The sequence below is a fragment of the Hipposideros armiger genome, unplaced genomic scaffold, assembly GCF_001890085.2.
Source record: "Hipposideros armiger isolate ML-2016 unplaced genomic scaffold, ASM189008v1 scaffold_161, whole genome shotgun sequence".
Lineage (NCBI taxonomy): Eukaryota > Metazoa > Chordata > Mammalia > Chiroptera > Hipposideridae > Hipposideros > Hipposideros armiger.
In genome coordinates, this window is record NW_017731511.1 from 3,079,635 (window position 1) to 3,106,566 (window position 26,932).

Below are 26,932 nucleotides of genomic sequence, written 5' to 3' on the forward strand. Positions count from 1 at the left end.
TCTGCTTCTAGAGTTGGTACTTTAAGACAAAAGACTGAATTGGAAACCTGACAGTTTTTTTCATGCTCACAGTTCTTGTCCTTTCCTCAGCCCCTCTTCCTTTCCTCTTTTTCCTTCTTCTCCCTCTTTTTTACTTTTGTACTACTTATAAAGTGTAACCTATTTGGATTGCATTTTCTGCAAGTTTAAGGAAAAATAATTCCACATTTATTCAAATCTTAAAGTATTTTGTGTTGCCAATTGCAATCTGCTTAATCAGAATAATCAGATATTCCCTTAAGTGAACACAAGGTGACTGGAATTAAGGCCCTGGGCCCATCCCAATTATTTACAGGATTTCATATTATGCTCCTGTCTTTTATAAAAGTTGATATAATAAACAGCTATATGGAATAGCATTTCTGCATATTTTACAAAACAGCTATTAAAGGCAATATACATTATATTAGTGTTTGTTACTCAAGGGTCCTAACAAAAAAATCCTTGTAAGTATAAATTCCATGTGATGAAAAAGTTAGTTCATTTGTTTGTTTTCTTTTCAGATGAGTTGGATTGTTTCCTTTGATGTGATATTGAAAGCTATGTAATTATGGTCATTGGCCATCAAACGTCTAGAGTTGCAGATTATGTTGATCTCTTCAGAGTGCAGTTTATTGGCCTTTTACTGATGATTAACACTCTTCCAGATGATGAACAAGGAAGGACAGTAAAATTCTGACTAATCATTTTCAGGGTAACTTACACATTTTATTTAAGTTAATGTTTAAGTTAATGTTAAGTTAATGAAAGTTTATGTTTCATGAGAGCATAAACTGACTCCTATCTGCACTGGTAATAGAGGGTTGCATTCACCTAAGTTAGGCTTTTTTATTTATGCCCTTTGCTTTGGAGAATATCCAAATTGAAGACTAGAATTATTCATTACAATAGGAGGTTCCATAGATATTTATTATTTGCTAAGTACCTTGTGAACCTCTTTATATGTTTAAGCCATTTCATCCTCAGCCCTTTAGGGTTCGTATTAATTTCCTCATCTTATTGATCAGTAAATAGATAGTTTAAGCAATTTATCCAACATCACACAAGTAGTAAGTGGTAGGGCTGAATTGAATCTAGGAGCTTTGACTCCTGACCAGTCTGGCTCCAAATTTAAAATCTTGGAAAGGATCTGAGTGGTCTTCTTGGGAGGTATGAAATAATGGGGGGTTGGGGGATATATCTATATCTATATCTATATCTATCTATATCTATCACCTATAATCTCTCTATATCTATATCTATATCTATATCTATATCTATATCGATATCGATATAGATATAGATATAGATATAGATATAATCTACCCACAGTTCCTGGCACAAAGCTCCTAAAACCCTTGCAATTTCCTAAGTGATATGAGCACTGGAAGCATTTGTTCTAATATTGGGTCTTTGATCCAGGTTTCTGACACAGAGCTCCTAAATCCCTTGAAATTTACTGGGTGATAGGAGTGTCTTTTGTTCTAGTGAGGAAACTCATTGGTGGGCTCTAGAATAGCTTCAGGACTGGGGCTCATCACCAGAAAAACCAAGCCATGTTAGAAGCTTAGAACTTGCAGCCCAACTCCTCATCCCCCTGGAAGAGGAGAGGGCCTGGAGGTTGAGTTAATGATCGCCCATGTATACATGATGAAAGCTGCATAAAATTCCCAGTAATATGGGGCTTGGAGAGCTTCTGGGTTGGAGAACACATCTATCTGCTGGAATGGTGGTGCACCCCAACTCCACAGGGACAGAAGCTCCTGAGCTTGGAACGCTTCTGAACCTTACTCTATGTACCTCTTCATCTGGCTGATTATCTGTATCCTATATCGTATTTTTTAGTTTACAATAAACCAGTAAATGTGTTTTACTGAGTTCTGTGAGCCATTCTAGCAAATTATTGACCCCAAGGAGGCGTCCTGGGAACCTTCATGTATAGCTGGTTGGTCAGAAGTGCAGATGGCAACCTGGGCCTTGTGACTGGCATCTGAAATGGGGGCAGTCTTATGGGACTGAACCCTTAGCCTGTGGAATCTGATGCTAACTCTGGCTAGATAGTGTCAGAACTGAACTGGATTGTAAGGTACCTAGCTAGTGTCGCAGAATTGCTCAATGTGTGGAAAACCCATACAGTTGGTGTCAGAAATGTTGTGAGTGTGGTAGTAGCGTGAGAGTAAAGGAGAAACACACAGGTGTGTTTTTCCTACACAGGAGATAAATGTGTTTCATTTGTGGCACTACTCCCTATGCCCTCCATGTGAGAGACATTGCTAATTGTTGGCAGAATCCTTTTCTGCTGAGTGTAGACCCAGCTGTGGAATCATTCTTAGTTTTTGCTGTAGGTTATGACTACCTGTTGAATGATTTGCATTTGCATTGAAATCTATTTATCATCCATGTCAGTCTAATTTACACCTTTCACAGAAGGAACTTTGCTAAGTATTGTGGCAAAAACTGGCTATATGATGTTCATCAAACCCACTTTTTATTCTTCCCATGTATACAGACAGACTACATTTCCAGCCTCTCTTCCAAACAAGTGTGTCCACATAACTGTTCTAACCAATAGAATCTGAGCACTATGGCTGTGCAACATTTCTAGGCCTAGCCCTTAAATTATCCTTCATGCTCCCCTCCATTGTCTTTCTCATCCACGGATTTGATGCCTATGAGAACAGTGACTCTGTAAACCACCTAACGAAATTGGCAGAGTCAAAAGATGGAGGCCTCTGGGTCTCTGAGTCACCTCTTTGATGAAAGGTACCTACTAATCATAAACACCTGTTTGGGCTTTATGTGAGCAAGAAATTAACTTCTGTTATATTTACCCCATTAAACTTTTTGAGTGTATTTGTTACAAATGCTGATGTTACAAATAGCAAGGGTCATGCAAGATCACATCATTAGCATGTTTCAGAGCCAGAATTTGTTTTTTTTTTTTTATTTTTATTGGGTAATTGCGGGGATGGGAACAGTGCTGGGGAATTGGGGGAAGGGGAACAGACAAGTTGCTGTCGTTTTGTTCTTCAATCTAGTTGTGGAGGACGTTGCTTCACTGGCCCAAGTTGGCACCATCATTGCGCTCTTCCCTGGCGAGGCAGATCAGTCGCCGGCTTCTGGACGGCCGCTCACGCTGGCTGCTGGCTACACATGGTAGCCCATGGCAACCCACTGCCACAGGGACTGCAGCCTACGCCGTCGCCGGCGACTCATCAGAGCCAGAATTTGAATCTAGGTCTTTTAAGGTCCACATTGTTCCCACTATGCCAATCTTATTGATAATTTATAAAATTATCCATGTTAATGATAAAGACCTATTTCAACATAAATTGACTCCAATTATATCCCTACCATGTTTTCAGTTTATCTGCAAGAAGGCTTTTCCATCTCTAAAAAACCTCAGGTGTCTGCCCAGTACCAGACTTCCTCAACCTCATCATCTGGTCTATAGTTCCTGGCCAGGATTGAGGCACAAACTGTAGTGTCAAGTCAGGGTTTCTCGGTGTGTCCTGGGGCACCAATTCTGTGGAATAGTAGTAGGTTTGACCCCCAGATAAAATATTCAATAGTCAAGTACGTTTGAGAAATTTCCGATTAAATGAAGTGAGAAGGCACCTATAGAAATGTCTTCTAATAAGATAATATGCTCTCACACGCTCCAAAATATGGGTAAAGTCAGTAGCATTTTGCAAAATTATTTGATGACAGAGCCACTTCCCAAAAAGTAGCTCAAGGAACCAGTGTTCCATTAAACACATTTTGGGAAACACAAACCTATGTATATTGGGTCATACCCATTACTACAGGTACTTGAATTAGGTCTAGAACATCTTGGAAGTTAGGCCAGTTGTCTAAAGAGACTTTGGTTGTGGTTGTGGCTTTCTGCATGTATTGCCTCTTCCTGACAGATGACAAATGATTACTCTATGGCCTTTGTCTGGTTTGGGCCACTAATCCTTTATCCTCTGGTTCTCTTTAAGACTTAACAACAGATTGCATTTTGTAGACTCAACCCTGCCAGTATTTGTCTATTTTCTTGATGCCTTACCTTGGCAGAACACAAATGTTCCCTTCATTAGTTGAGTGTGTGTATTTCAGTGTTAATTCCTGATTCAATCAAACACCCCAAATAAAGGATGGGTATGGGGTAGTGATAGTGACATATAGAGACAACACTTGCTGGTCTATTGGGTTGTCAGAAAAGTCATGATGCATTTTTGCAACAGATGGCACTAGTTCATTTTTGGAAGTACTAGAGTCATTCGCATCTATGTCATTGTTATGTCATTTGACAGCTGACAGTTCTAGCTTCATTTAAAAAAAATTGAGCTATTTGGTTGAGCTTTGGAGATTTTACAAGTTGAAGATGGAAGACTAAACTGTGCATTTTCGCCATATTTTACTGTTTTACTTCCTTAAAAGGAAGAAAGCATGTCAAGCTTGTGAAAAGTTGCATAAAGTTTACGGTGACAATGCTCTACAAGAACATCAGTGCCAACGATGGTTCACAAAACTCCGTGCTGGTGATTTCGGTCTCAACGATGCTCCTTGGTCAGGGAGGCCCACCGAGATTGATGATGACAAAATAAAGGCATTGATCAAGCCAAACCTACATTATACAACAGGAGAGATTGAAGAAACATTGAACATCCATCATTCAAGCATTCACGACCACCTGAAGAAGCTGGGATACATAAGCAAGCTCCACATTTGGGTTCCTCATGAATTCAAAGTTCATTTGATGGTGTGTATAAACATCTGCAATATGCTCATTAAACATGAGGAAAATGATCCTTTTTTGAAGTGACTGATAACTGGTGATGAGAAGTGGATTGTTTACAACAATGTGGTGTGCAAATGGTCTTGGTCCTGATGTGATGATTTGCCTCAAACGACATCGAAAGCAGACATTCATCAGAGGAAGGCTATACCCTCAGTGTGGTAGGATTTTAAAGGTGTTGTGTTTTTTGAGCTCCTACCAAGGAATCAAACAATCAATGTGAATATGTACTGTTGGCAATTGGACAGTTTGAATGAATCCATCATCCAGAAATGTCCAGAGCTTGTTAATCGTAAAGGAGTTGTGTTCCATCACAAGAACACAAGACCACACACAAGTTTGATCACCCATCAAAAATTATTGGAGCTTGGATGGGATGTGTTGCCACACCCACCATACTCGCCTGACCTTACGCCATCAGACTGCCACTTGTTTTGTTCTCTTCAAAACTCCTTGCGTGGTATAACATTCAATTCAGATGAGGCTGTAAATTGGAACCTTGCTCAATTTTTCGCAAATAAACACAAGTCCTTCTATGAACGAGGAATTATGAAGCTCACTGAAAGATGGCAAAAGGTTATCGAACAAAATGGGCCATATATCATTGATTGATCTTCGGTTCTTTATATAAATAAATGACCTTTGAAAAACAGAGACAAAATACGTCATGACTTTTCTGACAACCCTATAGTTAAATATCAATGGCAATAAAATACAGTACAGTTATATAGTATATGGACATTTGTATTATGTGGGTTCAACTAGACACACTTAGCATCCTGGCCCCCAAAATAGTTTAAATACAAGGCAGTTAGATTTCATGTTAGGGAACACCATTACTAAAGGCCTCCCATATTTTGAAACTTGCATAATCCAAGATTAGTTTTCCATAAAATGGACACAGGAATGCAGGTATTTCTTTGATGTCTGAAGTGGCCCCACCATGGGCTGTAGCAAAAACATGGTTTCCAATTCTCCTCACCCTCTGGCTTTAAAATTCTGTGATTGTTAATAAAAAATAAAAAAAAATTGTATTTCTATTATTTCAAATGTTGCCAATCATGTGAGAATTTATTCATATTTTTATGTTGCACTCTTTCAAGTCTACATGGCTCTGATTTTATAAATTGCTCCTGCATTGTGTAGCATGGATGCTTTCACCTACCAAATCATTCCATTTGTACAGAGAATTTAATCTGGTAGGAGGTATGACTGCTATTATTTTCTTTTCTGTGTGCCTTTCATAGTAGAAAATATCACTCTGCTCCATAAATGTAAACCAACTATTTCATCTGGCCTCACCCAAAGAAAATGAAATCTATAAATGTTGGAAAAATACTGAATTTACTGAAAGTTGAGTCACTCTCCAAAATGTCATGTAGTTTTAAGGGATTTTCAAAGATAATTTTGAATATACATGATTCTTCTCTCTATGTGAAAACTTTAGAATTTTCCCTCCCACATAAGACATGACTCTACTTGAAGATAATAGGCATTATTTGTTGCCAACTCAGGATCCATTACTCCTTTCTTTCTTCCTAATGAAACCCAATTTTATTTAGGTGTCTGCTCCTCATAGTACTAAAAAGAAGATGATCCTAATACCAGTTCCAGGAGTAGATTTCAATTTATCTCAGGTCATCATGGTAGTCCTACCCTCCTTGCCAGTGATTAATGTCAGACTTGGTCGAGTAATCAAATTCTGATCTATGAGATACAAGATGAAGTCAGTTGAGCGGTTTCTGGAAAGATTTCTTTGATTCTTAGAAAGGGACTGAGACAGTAATAGTCCTTCTTCCTAAACATGTCGTTGGGTCTGGATGTGACTCGATCAGTTATTTACATCTTGCTACCAGTCCTCTGAGGATGTCAACATCAAGAGTGGAAGAGAGCAGAGAAGACTAAATCCTAGTCCTTGAAGATATTGCTCAGTTCTCGAATCAACCAATCCCAAAGTTTCCCCAACTTCTTCCTCTTAGATAATGTATCAGTCAGCTTGGGCTGCCATAACAAAATACCATAGATTGGGTGGCTTAAGTACCAAAAATGTATTTCTCTCAGTCCAAGATTAAAGTATCAACTGATCTGGTAAAGGCTCTTCCTGACTTGCAGATAGCTCACCTTTTTACCTTCTCATTATCCTCACATGGCCTTTCCTTGGTGTGTGCACAAGGAGGGAGAGAGAGCTCTCTCACTCTCTTCCTCATTTTATAAGGAATACTTTTGGATTAAGATCCCATCCTATAAACTCATTTAATCTTAATTACCTCCTAAAAGCCCGCATATAATCACATTTGGGGTTAGGGCTTCAACATATCAATTTGGGGGTGGGAGGGTGGGGAGATAAAATTCAGTCCATAGCAGATAATATAACAAATGTCCTTATGTTGTTTAAACAAGTTAAAATTGTTTTTTTCTGGTATGTATTACTGAATACATCCTAACAGATATCATGTCTAATGAAGCCATCCACAAAGGAGAATGTCTAATTCATGACATACAACATGATAAGATCAAGAGCTATTTTCTTTTCCTTAGAACAAAGCAGTTGTAGAGTTAAAAATGATTAGTCTATTGCTGTCATAGGGCATTTCGTGAACTGCTGATTGTACATATACGTGGTATCATGTTAACATAAACAGTCCAGCCCTTAGGGAGTTTTAAGTTATAAAAGAAACATTTTTCTAAGATCATGTGCTCTGATATAAAACCATACTCCAACCCAGTTCTATCATTATAAAGTTCTGGCAAGCCACGAGACGTTAGCTGGTGATTTTATCAAGCAAGACTTCAAACTAATGGCTCGATTAAACTATCACTGTACTATAAAACACCGTAATAAATTGAAATGATGATTCTCTTCAACAATTTAGTCATTTTAGATTACCACAATTTATTCCATGATAACCAGTACCTCAGGGATCACCACAATCTTACAAATAAGAATATACTTTCACCTTTATGTCTGAAATGAATCAGTTATGTTTATTCTCGCAATTCAAGTCTAATTTTTATAACTATCTTCAACAAAAAGGGTAGAGTGTAGATTTTATGCCATTCTAGTAAAGCACTTATAAACATTTTACCTATCATTTTAGTTACACTGTATACAAAATAATTTTATGTAATCTCCAAGATGTAAATTAAATAAAATTATATTAAAGTAAGGAATGTTCATAACATCGTAAAATTCACCTTTCTTTTCTAGCCTGGGGAGTGGAAACAAGAGCAGCACTTACCAAATTTCAAAAACAAAACCAAATAAACTCCGCCAACAAACCAATGATGAGACATACATTTGCATGTGGATGGAACCCTCTTAACGCAATAGAACTTGGGCCATTTTGAAATCTTAAACCTTCTGATACTGTTTTCATAAACTCAGTAATATAAACCATGTGGTGAATGATTTTCTGAAAAACTTCACTGGTTTCACTGTGTATTTTATTATTGGCCAAATGTGACATTAAATTTTATCCCCTGTGGCTTGGAGTTAAATGCTTTCTCTGTGCAGAATGGCAACACTCAATTAAACAGCATGTTTCAGGATCTACACCCACCATTGTTACTGTATTTAAGGGAAATAATGGGGGTACTGACCTATATTGCGCTTCTTATTATCAATGGAGATGAAGCGTATGCAGGGATTACTGGTGATGTACTGCCCAGCCCAAGGGACATCAATCTTCGTGCCAGCTTCATAGAAAAGGCCCAAAGCGTAGCGAGAGGAGTAGCTCACAGACTGCAGTTGCTGTCTTTGGCATTCACTAATTACTGTGGAAGAAAAAGCACAAGGTATCAAACTTGAAAATATAATCTTTCCTTTTAGTATTGTACATCAAATACAGAACTCCTTTAAACTAGTTCCAACTGTTCCCACCAATGCCATCTCACTTGTGATGAATTTGGAAAGGTAACGTGAAATAGCATCAGCTCTCATTTCTTTTCAGAATGATTACTGACCTAGGCACAATGATTTTTACCATGCTGAAGGTCCAGACTCTTTAGACTGGCACTCAGTGCTCTCAAAATCTGGTGCCTACTTGCTTTGCTAGCTTTGCATCCTGGTTATTCTCCTGGGACTGTCTGGCAATGTTATGGATTCCGTATACTGAGCACTTACTATGAGACAAAGTCTTTGCCAAGCACTTAACACAAGAATTTCACTGTCCTAACAACTGCTGTGTGAGGTTGAGTAGGAGTCTTCTCCGTGTGACAGCTGGAGAGACTGATGCTCAATCCCTTCTGGACCTCTTAAATTCTTGCATGTCTTATAGAGATTTTTTGGCCTGTCATCTTCCTGCCAGTGGATTATAACAGTTGAACACAGGGACCACACCTGAGGCATCTTTGTTATATGCTTCTACCCTCCTCGTTACAAGCATGCCAAGGATGAAAGTGTAAAGGGATAGAAAGGCAAACACAGACACCCAAAGTTAGTTAACAGGTAGGCGGTAAATAATTAACAAATGGAAAAAGACTGGAAAAGGAATTCGGCAGGTTTGGGTTCAAATGTTGATCTGCCGTTTACCAGGTATGTGATATTGGTCAAACGACTTAATTGTTCTCCTTATAACCCTCTTGCCTATAAGTGTCAATACTAGTACAGGGTATATTAGTATGTTGTGAGGATTTCATGAAATAATGCATAGCACAGTGCTTGGCTTAGGTAAGTGTTCATTAAATAGGCACTTTTTTCTATTATAGAGAGGAAATAAAATACTTAGGAAAATGGGACCGTGTTCCATCCTAGGGTGGAAAAGGAAGAGATTTCCTTCACTTTTTAATCTCCATCTCCAATCTCCCTACCCCAAAGGGTTTTAGGGAGCTGCTTGTTCATATATGTGCAGCATTGATAATTTACAACTTAGAGAAGACCATAGCTCCATTCTCAGCATTTAGGCAGGCCGGTTCAGAAATGAAACAAATGAAAGTTTTTCATCAAGCTAGTAAAAAATATTCTAATCTAAAACCACAGGTATAGGCAGACCTCTAACTTTAGCTAAACCTCAGAGAAGTGACTTTAGGAGGCAGAGAGAAGGCAAGAAGAGTAGTCAATGAATTCTTTAAGCACAGTAATAATCCAGTACATTATCACTGCATATTCTTGGCTACAAAATATTTTTAGAACTAAGGCCTCATTTAATCTTTACAAAAGCCCTGAAAGATAGACGTTTTTACCATCCTCGTTTTACATCCCTAGGAAGCTGGGATGCAGAGCACTTAAGTAACTTACCCTAGTTTACACAGCCTCCAAGTCATGAGGTCAAGGTGAAGCCACAGTTCTGGCACTGGAGTCACTTAAGTGTCCTCGTTACTCTACACTTTTCCCTCCTGATCTGTATATCTGAGCTTCAAAATGAACTTTGGCATTGCTTTCTCCCCTGACATTAATGGTTACTTTGCACTCACTTAGAAGTAAAAGCCATCTTTCCCTTTAACCATCATTTTCTACTTATTAATAGATATTAACTACTTGATGAATGAATGATCTTCTGACATTGGCCTTGCTACACTCAGTGTATCTTAGGCTTCATTTTATTATTCAATCTGCTTTTTTTTTTTTTTTTAAAGATTTTATTGGGGAATTGGGGGAGGGGAACAGCACTGGGGAATCGGGGGAAGGGAAACAGACAAGTTGCTGTTGTTTTGTTCTTCAATCTAGTTGTGGAGGATGTTGCTTTTACTGGCCCAAGTTGGCACCATCATTGTGCTCTTTCCAGGTGAGGCAGATCAGTCACTGGGCTCCGGATGGCCACTCACGCTGGCTGCTGGCTACACACGGTAGCTTATGGCAACTCACTGCAGCAGGAAGCTGCAGCCTATGCCATTGCCGGTGACTCAACCTGGGGCTGGGCTGCCATTCACCATCTTAGCTGCAGATGGCAGTGTCACTGGCCCTCATATATGGGATCCGAACCGGGGCCCTCTGGCATCCCAAGCCAGCTCTTAACCAACACGCCACTCGGCTGGCCCTATTAAATCTGCTTTTAAAGTTATGTCTTGACTGCATTCTGAGAGGGAGGAGGTGAAGAAGATTAATACTAGCAGTTGAGCATATAATTGGGATCTTATCACTGTTTCCATTTTGTTTGTTTCCAAACAAACCAACAAAACGGTACAGTCAGCTATTTAGTAACTGAAAGGGCTAAAAAGTCTCCTTTTTTTTTTTTTAACCAAAAGTAAAGGGTCAACTAGGTTGACAACCAAACTGTAACTTCCCCTCTCCCCACACTCACATTTGCACATTTAGCTAGCTTTTAGACAAGTTGCCAAGTGGTGAATTCCACCTGGTAGCCCTTTGACAAAGTAACTGATATCTATATAGAAACAGAAATTAACCTTAAACATCCTTGTCTGCTCTGTGGGCTCTACAAGTCATTCTGAGAACAGGGAGGTAAGACTTCTGACTGAAACAATCTTGATTTCTGGATATATTCATATTTACTTCCAAAAGGCTCACTTTCAGGGTCTGAAAAGTTTTCCGTTGTTGCAGGGCCTAACAAAATGGTGTTATTTTGTTTGAAAAATTTTTTATGCCAAATGCCAAAGGGAGCAGCCCTAGGTCCCAAATACATATATTTTTGGCAACAAAAATGATAGGTTCTTTACTGTCATGTACTCGTATATCACGTAATATCATGTGCCATATACTGAAAAAACAAGGCTCATGTAAAAATGTCTAATTCCAATATAATGAATCTTTACCTGATTGTCATTCTAATTGAATTCTCAGCCACTTAGGATTATATAATCTCTATACACACACGTATACTCATATATATTGTAACATAGAATATATTTCATGACTATAATATGAGTAAAGTGGCTATAAATTGTATTGAACAGGGTAGTTTACATTCTTACTTCCATCAATTAGAAGAACCGATACCTACACCTGTGTTTGTATGTGTGCATGTGTGGGAATGGGGAAAGTGAAGGACAAAGCAAGAAATAGGGAGTGGGGGAGGGGAAAAGAGAACAAGAAGACCAGAACTATACTCCTGCAAACATCAAGTAAATAATTTCCTTTTTTGTTCCCTAATATAATTTCATCGTTTTAGTTTCCTAATCTAAAAAGAAACATACACATTCTGTCTATCTCCTTTGTTTTTTTGGTGATGATCTCATGCATTCATTCATTCATTGCCTACTTTATGCCAGGCACTATTTTAGGTGTTAGGGATATAAAACAGAAAGATAAGAGTCCCTGCTCTTGTGTAGCTTACATACTGGTGTTGGAGAAACCAGTTATAACTAAATAACCTAGTGGATGCTATGCCCATTGGTGATATGATCTGTAAAGAAAAATAAAGCAGGGAAGTGGAATAAAAGTGACGGGTGTGGGTAGTGAGGCTGTCAGGTAGTGTATATGTCTCCTCTGAGGATTTTATTCTGATTGACATGTGAAGTTACTGCTGGTTGTGAGCCAAGGACAAATATGACCCAGCTTCTGTTTTAAAAATTATCATTCTGGCTACAGCTGAAGACTGCAAGAGAGAAGTTGGGGCAAAGAGCTTTGCAGTAGTTTTGGATTGGAGAGAACAGTCAGGAGTGGTTCCATTTTGGATGGAGAGTGTGTGTGTGTGTGTGTGCAAATAAATACATTTGCATTATATTTTACATATGTGTGCATGTATGTGTATGTATGTATATCACATATACGTATATAACTACATATAATGTAATTTTTAATTGAAGTTTAACATACAGAAAAGTATGCCTTGATGAATTTTCATAAAATGAACCCACAAGTATAATCACCAGGCCGATTAAGAAACAGATCATTACTGGAACCCCAGAAGCTACCTCCTCCGCCCTTTTCAGGCACTCCCTGCTGAGAAGAATCAATAATCATGAATTCTAACACCATAGATTAGTTTAGCTGTTTTAGAATATCACACTAACGGAATGATGCAGTATGCACTCTTTGTGTCTGACTTCTTTCACTCAGTGTTATGCTTGTGATATTTATAAATGTTACATGTATTATAGTTGCAGTTAATTGTCATTGCAGAAAAGTACTGCTTGTGTGTATATACTACACTGTATTTATCCATTCTACTGTTGATGGACATTTGGATTGTTTCTAGGTTTGGGAAATTACAAATGTAATGGGAAAAACATCTGTATGTGTTTCTCTTGGGTATATGCCCACTACTAGAATTCCTGGATCATGGGGTTCCCTTATATTCAGCTTTAGTAGATACTGCCCGGTGGTTTTCTCAAGTGATTGTACTAGTCAGTACTCCCACCTGGGGAGTATGATAGCTCGTTGTTCCACATCTTCATCCTCATTTGCTACCATCCGCCTTTTAATTTGGGATGTAGTGATGTCACATTATGGTTTTAATGTGCATTCCATGATGACTAATATTTGGAAACTTTCAATGTTTATTTGGATATCCTTTTGTGATTGCCTGTTCAAAGGTTTGCTCATTTTTCCTTTGGGTTGTCTGCCTTTTTCTTATTGCTATGTAGGAGTTCTTTATATAGTCCGGATATGAGTCATACATTAATCGTAAAAACTTTCTTCTCCTTAGTGGCCTGCCTTTTTACTCTGTTAATCATATGTTTGATGAACAGTTTTAATGTTAATTTAGTGCAATTTACCATTTTTTTCATTTATAGTGAGCGCACATTTGTGTCCTGTTTAAGGACTCTTTGCCGACTCCAAGGCCTTAAAGGTATTTTTTTTATTTATCTTTTCTAAAAACTTTATTGATTTACCTTGAATAGGGTTTTGGATATAGTTTTGAAGATAAAGCATCCAGGATTCCTGTTGCCTTGGAAAGGTGGTATGAGGGAAAGAGATCAAATGAGAAAATAATGGGACACTACCCACCCACTCTACTTAAATAAACAAAAGCTTTATTGTTCTATAATTTTTGAAGTTACAATATAAGAAAAAGACACCAGATTATAAGCAATTTGAGGCAAGGACTGTGCCTCATGAGCTTTGGGTGTCCAGATTCCCGGGTAAGGACTGGCGCATTGTGGGCATTCAATAAATATTAATGAATACATTTCATTTTAGAATATTTGGAAAGTACACAAAGGCATAAAGAGGCAAAAATAAAAATAATCCCCACATGCTCATTATTCAGAGAAACAACAACTATGAACATTTTAACATTTTTCCTTTGGTATTTGCTTTTTTTTTAAAACATGGCTGTAATTATATTGTATACACAATTTTGCATACTTCAATTTTGCTTTCCATATGCCAAAAAATACCTCATTGTAAACATAATTTTTAATGCCTTTATAAAATTTGATGGAAAGGATGCTGTGTACTTTGCTTAACCTTTCCATTAATTTTGGACATTTATTTACTTTTTGTCTGTTATAATTAAAGCTATTATGCACATCCTTGTGCCTAACTCTTTATCTATGTTTCTAATTAATTCCTTAAGTCAGAATATTGGAAGTAGAATTACTGTTAAATTGATTTGCAGAAAGACTGCACCAATTTATACTTCCACTAAAAGTGTATGAAAGACCTATTTCACTGTATCCTTGCCCATATTAAGTATTACCTTTTTTTCTTGATAATTCAGTAGGAAAAACAGATCTCATTTTTGTTTTAACATCTATTTCTTTAATTACTGATTAGACTAAACATTCTTCATATGTCTACTAGCTCACATGTATTTTCTCTTTCGGAAACAACCTGTTCATGTCGTTTTGCTAACTGGTCTATTATATTCTTCATATTATTAAGTTAAAATCAGTGATGTATTATAGAGATTCTCCATTTATTGTATGTTATAATTTTTTTCTATGTGCTGTTTACTTTTTAGTATTGTATATATTATAATATTTATGTAGATAATCAGTCGCTTGCTTGCTTTCTCACACTCATTCTCTCTCCCTCTCTCTCTCTCTTTCTCTCTCTCTCCCCTTTCCTTCCTCTCTTCTTCCCTCCCTCCCTTTCTTCCTTTTCTGTTTAAACACTTTGAGACCAAAACTTAATTTGTGCTGATTATTCTTGCTCCCCCAGGTCTACCCCTGCCCTTTTGTCTTTTCCGTGCTCACGGTGACTGTTCCTCTATAGGCTGAATTCCCTGGAACTCTGGTTTCTGGATGGTTTTTGCCAATGAGAGGTATAAGCAAGAGACTGCAGGATGGAAGGGGGCAGAGACTGGAATACTGATTCCTTCTGTTCCTTCCTGCTTTGCCAGGTGCTGGCAATGCTGAGCTCCTCTATAGTTGAAGTTCCGTTCACGTGACTCTTACTCCACAATTCTAATTGTCGTGGGGCGTCGCACACGTTGTTTTCTTTTCTCACCCATTTAGACCTAGGAGTAGTAATAGCTTTCTGTTGTTACTGTCTGGAGGTGCCATAATATCCTTTGGTGGTTGCCTTAGGCCAAACCACAGTTCTGTAAATGCCCTTTCATTAAATTCTTCTAGTTAATACCTTTTGAATATACACCATCTATTTCTTGGTGGGACCCTGACTGAAACAATATTCAGCAATATTTTCTTCTAACTTCTTTTAAGAATGCACTCTGAAGCAAAGCATGGTACATTCTATTCTTATGAAGTGGTAGACATCAACCCCTTAAGACCGAATCCTGCCGCCCAGGAGTATTCTGAGCGAGGCTATTTTGTGATTATGTAGGTCTGTGTTTTCATAAGTAAACAAAGTACTGCTTTCAACTGTATTTTTATTCTTCAGATACTGACTTGTGGCGGGGGCATGAGAACATGTTGATAGTAAAACAAGCGGCTTTTAAGCGCTAACATGGCGTTCATTATCAATATTGTACTTAATGGTAAATGGTGCTCATATTGACGGTTGGTGCTCAAAGCCTTAATCTCCTTCCAGAAATTTTGTTTATAAACAATTACAGAGGATTGCTAAATTCCTGATTTGACCCCATTTATGAGGAATTTCAACTCCAGGACAGTTGAAGTTAGGAAGCCAGTTTTTGTTATAAGTACTTAAGCTCTGCATCAGGGGACACTGGCTGCCGTTGATTTATTTATCATTGCTTTTATTTTTTATGTTGAATTCCAAGAATGTCAAGAAATTTTATGCACCAATTCAACTGCTCACATTAGACCATCCAGTTCTGTGGGTACGTGAAGCCAAGAGTATTTTAGCCAGAATAGCTTGTTCTCCTTAACTCAAAGTGGCTGTAGAAACAGTGCTGAAAGACCCATTTTCCATAAATAGCTCTCCTAGCAGGCCAGGACAGAGTTTGAACTTTTACCATTCATGAGTCATTTCTTTCGTGTAAAAGCATCACAGAATCAGTCTTGTTTCACTTCACCTGGAATAAATTGAAGGTTCACTAGGACTTTATAGGTATAGAAGTCAGTAAGCCTGGAAGCACAGTTTCAAAAATAGTTTTGGCAAGCAATAAATCTAAAATTTGTTGGTGACAGACTTCAGCAGTTACATATCTGTGTGGAATTTCCCTGGGGAAATATTTCTTTCATCCTGAGAAGCATCTAAAGTCAGAAAAATTGGGGTTTGAATTCTGGTTCTGACATTTATCTGTGTGACCTTGGTCAAGTTGCTTAATCCCTCTAAGCATCTGTTTCCCTGCAAAATGAGAATAATAATAGTGCCTGCCTTAAAGGATTGTTAAGAAAATTAAATGAGATAATAGTAAGTGCTTAGCACAATGGCTGGCACATAATAAGTATATTGCAAAACCCTAACAATATAGTTTTTTTTACTTTAAAAGAGGTGTCTATATGTATATTATACTTTATTTTTATGTAAGTATGTATGTAAGTATGTATGTATGTATTCAGTTATTTTTGGGTGTGTGTATCATACTTTAGAAAAGTCCTTAAAAAGTTCTTAGAGGCAACATCCTAACATTCAAGCATATCAGTATATTACTAAATAAAAAATGTATCTTTGGCTAGTAGTGAAGCATACTGGATACATTTCATTTTTCGGAGCAGAGGATAAAAATAAAAAAAAAAAATTTTCTTTCAAATGTAAGAAGTATTAAAGATGCCAAAAAATTTCAGATAATAATTTTTGAAAAATTAATATAAACTGTAGAATTCTTTAGCTATCTAATTCAGAGTGCTTAATGTTCAAAGACTTATCTTTGGAAAGAAATGAAAACCCATCATTACTCTAGTATGCCAGCATTACATTTTCTTAATCCTAAACCTACTCAAGGATTATATAAGAACAAAAGTTGCCAAAGAAATGGGTTTTTCTGTATTGTCTTTTGGTCACTTTATAAAAATATTTTGATAAAAATTTAGGATTAAGCTGGTTTTACACTCATGCGTTTAGGGAGAATGCTAATCATTACCTGAACACAAACTTTAACAGGTACACCCTTCTAGTTGCTATGTATAGCTGTTTGGGGGAAGTCATCAGAACACGTTAAAAAGTATAGGCATGTTAAGTTCATAACTAGTAAGAAAAGTTTATCCTAATGTTTCCCAAATTTTGTGGGACCCTAACAATCAATGCATTAGGTGGCATTAAAAAGGGAAGAAAAGGACATAAAGACACCTAAAGTTTCTAAAATGTAACAATACACAGCTGACCATGACTTTTATTTTGTTTCCAGTAAGGATAAAAATAAGGCATTATTTTAAGAGCAAGTTCATAGGCCATTGTGTTTAAGCAGGCAGTCCTGCCATACTGGGGGCAGGTTTCACGCTAAAATGTCTTTACTGTGAAGGCTCAAATTCTTAGTCAAAATGGATCAAAGACTTAAACATAAAACCTGAAGCAATAAACTGCATAGAAGAAAGCATAGGTACTAAACTTATGGGTCTTTGGTTCAAAGAGGATTTTTATTAATTTGACCTCAAAGACAAGAGAAGTAAAAGCTAAAATAAATGAATGGGATTATGTCAAACTAAAAAGCTTCTGCATAGCGAAAGAAAATAAAGAGGCAACCAATCAAATGGGAGAAGATATTTGCAAACAACACCTCTGATAATGGGCTAATATCCAAAATATATAAGGAACTCATACAACTGAATAACAAAAAGACAAGCAATCCAATTAAAAAAATGGACAAAGGACATGAAAGAAACTTCTCCCAACAAGACATACAAATGGCCAACAGATATATGAAAACATGTTCAACTTCACTAGCTATTAGGGAAATGTAAGTCAAAACCACAATGACATATCACCTCACACCAGTTAAAATGGCTATTATCAACAAGACAAATAATAACAAGTGTAGGGGAGGCTGTGGAGAAAAAGGAAGCCTCAAACACTGTTGGTGGGAACCTAAATTGGTATGGCCGCTATGGAAAACAGTATGGAAGTTCCTCAGAAAAAAAAACAGAATTACCATATGACCTAGCAATCCCTCTCCTGGGTATCTACCTAAAAAATCTGAAAACATTTATCCATAAAGATATATGTACTCCAATGTTCACTGCAGCTTTATTTATGGTGGCCAAGACATGGAAACAACCAGTGTCCTTCGATAGATGATTGGACAAAGAAGATGGGTATACACTGGGAGTGCCAAAAATTGTATACAAATGGACACTTTGGTCAACATTGCTCAAGCAGCAGTTCTCTGTAATCAGAAGTGTCTGGATGCTGGTGGTAACCACATTGAGCACCTCTTGTAATTGCAGAAGTTAAACGTGACTTGTTTTCATCTTTTGTTATGGGTATATATTGAGTATTACAATTTTAATACAGTTTTTTCCTTTCTTAAAATGTGTATACTTTTTTGGCACCTTCTGTATACACAATAGATTACTTCTCTACCACAAGAAAAGATGAAATACTGCCATTCCATTTGTGAAAACATGGATAGATCTTGAGATTATTATGCTAAGTGAAATAAATCAGACAGAAAAAGTCGAGAACCATATGATTTCATTCATATGTGGGATATAAAACTGAAGGCAACAAAGGAACAAAACAAGCAAATAAAGAAACAAAAGCTCATAGACACAGACAACAGTTCAGTGGTTACCAGAGGGTAAGGGGGAAGGGTATAAGAGGGTAAAGGGGGTTAAATATATTATGATGGAAGGAGCACTGACTCTGGGTGGGGAACACATAATGCTATGTATAGATGATGTATTATAGAATTGTACACTTGAAACCTATGTAGTTTTGTTGACCACTGTCACCCCAATAAATTTTAATTAAAAAAAACAACTCTTAGTGTTGTTACCAGCATTTGTGATGAATCCAGTCCCCTTCTCCACCCAAGCAATCCAGGAGTGATTTCTAATCCCTGCTCTCTCTCCATCTCCATAATCATAAAGAACAATATACAATATGCCGAGGAAAAAAAAATATTTTCTCCCTGATCTCCGCTTCTACTGCCTTCTTGCCACTCTGTCCCGGTGGCCTTTGAAAGAGTATTTAGCTATACAATGTGGCTGTAGCTGGCTTTTCATAAAGCCTTTTGACTTTCTCCCAATCACATGAAGTGTCTGCTGCTTTATAAACTCACTACCCGCTCTTCTTTTTATCTGGATAGAGGTCCTGTGAAACTAAAATGATAGTCAATTGTTTCTGTAGCAACTAGTTCTAACCACAGGATTAGAAAAATAAACATTTTTAAAGGTACGAGCTTTTTTTCTGAAAGAATGTGGGGTTATTTAATTCATGCATTGTTTACTGTAGGTTCACTGTGCCAGTCACTATAAAATACCTCTTAACAAAACACTTAGCAGAGTCTAGGATAGACGTTGGACTGAGACATAAAATAATTTTACCCTGGTTTTTATCAATTATGTCCTTCATAAGCTTCTTTTTGGATTTCAGAATAGAAATGTATTTGGATTTCCTGTTCTCTTTGCGAACATATACAGTAAGCCTGGAAACCACAATTGTAAGGCTGGAAAATGCTAGCCTTATTTCCTTGCACTCTAAACTTTTGACTATTATGCCATCATTCTGCTTGTAGGAAAAGTGCTGAGTTTCAGATGAGAAAGAATATGAAAAGAAAGCATTGTGTGTGTTGTACAAAATGTCACAGAATATCATACATATTTTATAGCCACTCTTCCCTGCCTATCCATTTAATTACTTTATGGCCATGCCATTTATGAGAAATAGAGTCATTCTAAAATGCATAATAATAAAAACGTTATTACATGTCACCTCATATTTTTATACAGATATATATTTTTATATGTATGGCTAGAGTTAGTTTATACTGAGGCAATGACTTAGAGGATTAATATTCTAATTCAAAACTCTTATAGTTTTAGGAATCAGAAAACAATGTTTGCAAGGACCTGGAATCTGTGGTATTGAGACAAAAATGTCAGAATCTGGTGGTGTAAGTTCTAGGACACTCAGAAATATGTTCATCTTGTACTTTGCAAATCCGCTAGCTTGTTTTCTGTTTACATAACAACAACTCCCCACAGTGCTTAGCTGAAGCCAAAGCAAATAAACTGGACTTGGGGAAAAAAACTATAATGGCATCAGACTTCATTTAGTGGAAGGCTACAGCACTTTACTTACTTTTAAATAATTATAATTCCAGAACTAACAAAAATCTCAATTGGATGAAAAGCACACATTTTTTAAAAATTTATTTTAAGATTTTAATTAAAATATAGGTAACATACAATATTATATTAGTTTCAGATATACACCATACTTATTCAACACTTATATACCTAAAGAAGTGGTCACCATTTTAAGTCCAGCAACCATCTGATACTTGTGCCATGCTATTACAATATTATTGGCTATATTCACTATGTTGTATATTACATCCCATGACTTAATTTGTTTTATACCTGGAAATTTGGAGCTTTTATTCCCTTTCACCTTTCCCCCATTTAAAAAATTTTTCAATTACAGTTAACATTCAACATTATTTTATATTAATTTCAGATGTACAGCATAGTGGTTACATTTATATAATTTAAGAAGTGATCCCCCTGACTAGTCTAGTACCCACCTGGCATTATACATAGTTATTACCATATTATTGACTATACTCCCTGTGCTTTACTTTACATCCCCATGACTATTTTGTAACTACCAGTTTGTACTTAGTAAACCCTTCACCTTTTTCACCCTGTCCCCCAACGCCCTCCCATCTACCACCCCAGTAAATCTAGTACCCATCTGACACCATAAATAGTTATTACAATATTATTGACTACATTCCTTATGTTATACCCTACATCCCCATAACTACTTTGCAACAACAAATTTGTACTTCTTAATCCCTTTAGCCACTGATAAGGCCTCATGGGGTATGCAAGTTGGGTGAGGCAGGGTCTCAGATAGTCACTAGAGTGGGAAGAATTGTGGTCAGCAGCTAAACGTAGACTCTGGTTTGGTGCCAGTGCTAAGCCTGGAGCTACTCAGCAAAAGTCTCAGAGCACACTGTGGCCAGCTGCTGCCTGCCTTGGTCCTGAGGACTCTGATAGTTTTTCAGGAAAGAGTGTAATGCGGGTGGGGCTGGCTGTTTTTGGAGAAAGTGCCTCTGGTGTTGGACAAGTTGGATAGGGTGGGTTCCCAGTGAGTCAGCTGAGTGGAGCAGCGGAGCTCACCAGACCAATCAGATTCCGATTTGGCATGTGGGGGAGGGCTCAAGACAGAAAAGATGGCACCTGCCTGCCAGCTGCATAGGAGGACCCCACACAGGAAAAATGGTGAATCCTCCAGAGCCACACACCTCAGTCTGCTCCCCAGGATGCCTCCAATCCCCCCCAAGTTACTGTCCCTCCGCTGGAACCCAAGATGAGTGCCTGCTAGTGAGTGAATCTGTGAGCAGGCCATTTAAGAGAATGTCTGGGTTTCCTGCAGCCTTCTGTTCCACCCAGATGGTTGAAATCCCCACTGTTTTTCACAGCCAGATGTTGTGGCGGCTCCTCTTTCCAACACCAGTGCTCTGGGCTAGGTAGGCCTGTGTGGAACTGCGGTCTCTTGCTCCTCCGGGCAACCTCTGTGGCTGAGATATCTCTCCTGCTTCTCAACCACGACATGGGGGTTTGGGGCCAGCCCGCGACTCATCTCCATGCCTCCTACCAGCCTTGACATGGCTTTTTTATATCCTTAGTTATAAGGATATAAAAGTCTGCTCAGTCAGACTTTAGATGGTTCTCTACATTGATTGTTGTATAATTTAGTTGTAATTTTAATGTGTTCATGGAAGGAAGCAGGTACAGTGTTTACTCTACCATCTTGGATTTCTCTGAAAAGCACATGTATTTTTGATCTTCATATCAGCTTACATTTTCTTTGCAATGGTTTTAGAGTTTCTTTTATTAACATGCTGGTCAGTACATTAGTAAAATTGTTCATTTTTCTTTGTTATCTTTGTTTTATTTCCATTTTATTCATGCTATCGAACTGTAAATTTTTACTGCCATATTTCAATAATTTCCCCTATTTTTCATCTGACCTTTTACATCATTGCAAGTGTTTCACCTGAAAGATTGGATAACAAAGGTTACCTTTAACTGAACACTTGCATTTTTGAGCCTCAGCAAAAGTCTTTACGTGTATAAATAAGTGCATATCAATATAATGCAATATACATATTTCAACTCACTGAGCTTTAGTTTCCTCATTTGTTAAGTAATGGTATAACCTAGTTTCAAGTGCTGTTATGAAGATTAGAAACTATATCCTAAATATTATTAAAAAGTTTTAGAAATTTTATATTCTAAATATTACATATATATATATATATATATATATGTATATATAAAATACCTGACACAAAATAGGGGCAAATAAAACATAATAATAACAATTGTTTTTATTACTGTAGGGAAAGGGATGTATAAGATAGCGTTAACTAGTATACAAAGGTGCATTTGTTAAAGGGAGAGTCAAAAGTAGGAGCAAGGAAGGAAGCAAATGATTTTATTACTAGCTCATCTCTGGAAAGATATAATTTTTATAGCTAATTTTATAGCCTCAAGGTATTTGCTTCTGATCTATTTTATCAAAAAGTATATTAAAATATTTTTTACCAGGTATCTGCTTTTACTAAGCACCTGTTATTAATGAGAGTTAGTATACAATTTAACTCAAATGAAATTAACCAAAGCACCTCTATAGCCTGGAACATAGTAGGTAGTTTTCTTCCTTCTTATGACATATTCCAGACCCAAGAGTCTACCATTTGTAGGGTCAGAAGCATAAATTCCTCCTTTGGTTTCCTGCCCCAACACACCCACCTCACACACCTGTTTACACTTTGCTTGCAGGTAAATGTGTACATCTGCTAGGGCGTGATCTCCATGATGAGATGACAAATGGGATCTTGTCACTGCATTATTTAAAGAGCAAATTCCAAAGATCAAACCTTTCTTCACACCTGTGTCTTCTTAAGGACATTAAAATGGTGCTTGTCTCATTGACTACAAGGGAATTTAGAGTAAAATTACTGGGTTACCTGCTGAAGACATACCTGGTTTCACTCTAGGTTATGGATATCTTGTGTATATAAGAATTCAATTGTAGATCCCCTTTCCAAGCTTCCACCCTGCCCACCTTGCCATCACCTCCAGCTTAGGCAGCAAACTGGCTGTCCTGCTCAGTTGGCCACCTGATGGCTTACTCTTGCCAACTTCCTTCCTACGATACAAATCCAAATTACCTCCTCCCCACTTGCCTTCCTCAACCAAGTTGTCCTGTAGTCAGAGAACCATCTCTTCTTAACTCACCAATTGCTTTCTCTTCCTTTTCTCTTTCATTCTATATACGAACAAGACATGGGCCAATATCCCAACAGGAGAACATAGTAACTCCTTGCCCCCCAAATAAATTGAAAATGGCTTTAATAGTTGATGTTGCAAGGACAAGGAAAGCCATATATTTTGTAGTGGAATTAGAAGTAATAGAGGACCAGGACTTGTAAGAATTCCCTGAAGTCCCCTTCAGGAGCTCATATAAGACTCCATCCACCTCCTCACCTGACTTTTCCTTAATAACCAGTGTCCAACATAAATAGAACAAATACATTGTTCTCTATCTTGTTTGAGCAAATAGATAGTATTTTTATTTTATTAAAGATAAATAAGCTTTTGTGGACAAGACTGAAATAGCAGATTAGAGCACTGATTCTATGGGAATACACATTCCTAATTTGGAAAAACAGAACAAAACAAAACAAACAAACAAACAAAAAAACATTACCAACAGAGAATTTATAAACTGAATGCTGCCTGGAGTGGGAACTGATTTACGCTCTCCTTTCTCACCGGGTACCAATTTCACTGTGCTAGCTTGTCCTCTTGCATAAAGATTCAGGGACATGGTACAAAAGGAGAAAATCAGAATAGGCAGCCCATAAAAAAATTTAATTCACCTCTATTTCAAATAATGTATACTGAGAAATTGAATTGAATGATGCAGCAAATGAAATATTTATTCCTTATATGCAATATAGATGAGTCAATGTCATTCTGAGAAATTTAACTTTTTAATTGCTAACTTGGTGTTTGTATTTTATTAGCAGTTGCAAAAGAATAATCTATTATTCTCTTGCAAGTGTCAAAAAAGATGAGGTTGTGGGGAAAGTAGATTCAACTGTTATTCCAGCATGGCTGGGAAAAACATGCATTCATTCCTCCTTGGTCTTTACTAGTCCATGAATTCCCTGCCTTTATTTCTATCGTGACAGGTACCAAAATCAGGGTAGAATTATGAACTTGCTTAACAGTGTATGCAGCAATGTAGTTGTGTGAAAGATATGCAAATATTCTGCTATGTAGTGTTAACTATGCAATCAGCATTATATAAATATCACAGGTACAGTAAATAAACAGAAAATTATACATTCACATTTATATTAAAAGGAGACCCAGATGGCTTTGGTAAAGAGCATAAACTTATTTTCTCTTTGGAAAATAGTTTCTCTGTTCTAATGGTCTTGGTAAAAATACTATTCTATGTGTTATTGCACTTAACATATAAAAAATGATGTAACACTGTAAACTTGAACAGAAATATCAACCCATTAATTACTAATCATTTATTAAACTTAATGAATTCTGTTATATAGAAATATTCTCTTGAAACAAAATAATACTTGTATGGCTTATTTAAAATCAGGTATAATTAGCTATACTTGAACTCCTTAGTTTCCTGAATATAATTCAAAAGTATTCTTTAAAAAGCTGAAATACAAAAGAAGATGTATTCATTTTTCTCCTTCCTTTCCCTCTCTCTTTCCCTCCCTCCCTCTCCCTCTCCCTCTCCCTACCTCTTTCCCTCACCTTTTCTCTTTCCTTCTCTCCCTCTCACACACACACAGAACCCATTTTTATTATACACTTCTAAACTTATTGATTCAACCCCCAGTAGAAGGCAGCTATAAATTACAGGGGGAAAATTAAATTTTATGTTCAGTAGAGTGTATGTTCTAATGTTGAAGAATCAGTTAAATTAAGGAAAGAAATGTTCTTTATTTAAATGTGAAAAAGTACTGCTATTTAAGTGGTGTGTGCAAAATAAATATTTTTTCTTTTTTTTTAAAGATTTTTTTCTTTTTTTAATTGGGGAATTGGGGAATGGGAACAGCGCTGGGGAACTGGGGGAAGGGGAACAGACAAGCTGCTGTCCTTCTGTTCTTCAGTCTAGTTGTGGAGGACATCACTTCACTGGCCCAAGCTGGCACCATCATTGCGCTCTTCCCAGGCGAGGCAGATCAGTCGCTGGCTTCTGGACGGATGCTTACGCTGGCTGCTGGCTACACACGGTAGCCCATGGCAACCCACTGCAGCAGGGGCTGCAGCCTATGCCATTGCCAGCGACTCCTGGCAGCCTAGCTTCAGGTTGAGCTGTTGTTCAGCATCTTAGCTGTAGAGGGCAGTGTCACTGGCCCTCATATGTGGGATCCGAACCGGGGTCCTCTGGCATCCCAAGCCAGCTCTTAACCAATTCGCCACTCAGCCGGCCCAAAATAAATATATTTTCATAGTCTATAAAAACAGCGTTTTTAATAACATTTTGCGCAAAAATGAATTCTTCCCAGGCCAAGGATTTTTTTTTTAAACTAGGGAAAAACACACTGCTAAAATTTAGTCCAATGTTTTTTTATTTTCTTATCTTACTTTTATCTCCCCTCCCATTCTTTCTCCCAAAGAATGAATGAAACTGAGAAGAATTATCAATCTGATGTGTGATAAATGGTCTAGAGTTATTTGATTTGCATTTTCTTGATAAACAGTGTGGCAGATAGGTTTTCCCCAAATGGTCACAACAATAGCCTCCTTCCTACATTGTCTTCTTATATCCCTTTCATCAAGAGGTAGGATCTATATCTTCTTTCCTTGAATCTGAGAGTTTGTGACTAAGGCAGAATTGACACTACTATATAAGACTTTTGAGCAAGGTCATAAAGGATGATACAATTTATGCCTGGTTCTCTTAGGACGCTCAATCTTGGAATACAGCCACCATGTTATGAAGAATCCCAGGCCACTTGAGAGGCTACATAGGTTTGTGGCTGACAGCTCCCGCCTACACCAGCATCAACCCACAGACAGGGGGGTGAAGATGCCTTAGGAAGATATCAGCTCCCAGCTTTTGAGTGTTTCCAGCTGAGATCCCAGATATTATGGAGCACAGACAAGCGGCCCCCATTGTAATCTGTCCAAATTTCTAACCTGCAGAGTTCCTGGGGTAATACAATAATTGTTTTGTCGTGAAATTTTGGGAATGGTTTATCACACTGCCAATAGAAAACTGCAGCAACCAGGGAGGTTGATCATATTTTCATATGTATATTGACTATTTGCACTTTTTGTGTGTGTTACCTTCATAAACTTTGCCCATTTGATCATGGGTTGTTTTTGTCTTGCTCATATAACCTGCATATAATCCTACGCTTGTTACATATGCATATGTGTAAACACATTTAACCAGTCTCTAGGTGGTAGAACAGTTTGAATTTTATGTAGTCAAATCTTTTAATACTTTTTCCTTTTTTTTTCATTTTGGAATTCTCTGTCTTTTTTAAGGAAATGCTTTCCAAATTGAAGATTATAAAAACATCTTCTATTTTCTTCTGGTACTTTTATATCTTTATATGTAATCAACTCTTTAATCCATCTTTAATTTATTATTTTACATGGTATGAGGTAGGGGAAATTGAACTCTTTTTTTTTTTTTTTAAAGATTTTTATTGGGGAATTAGGGGGATAGGAACAGTGCTGGGGAATTGGGGG

General features: G+C 37.3%; 1 protein-coding gene across 3 annotated transcripts in view; it reads right to left on the reverse strand.

The window, feature by feature from the left end:
- Window positions 1-26,932, reverse strand: part of RNLS (renalase, FAD dependent amine oxidase) — a 273,899-nt gene that overhangs the window by 56,817 nt on the left and 190,150 nt on the right. For all 3 annotated transcript variants that reach the window (XM_019651519.1, XM_019651518.1, XM_019651520.1), the window contains exon 5: window positions 8,402-8,575. In XM_019651519.1, coding sequence (XP_019507064.1) covers window positions 8,402-8,575 — 174 coding nt within the window. The remainder of the gene's footprint in view (window positions 1-8,401; window positions 8,576-26,932) is intronic.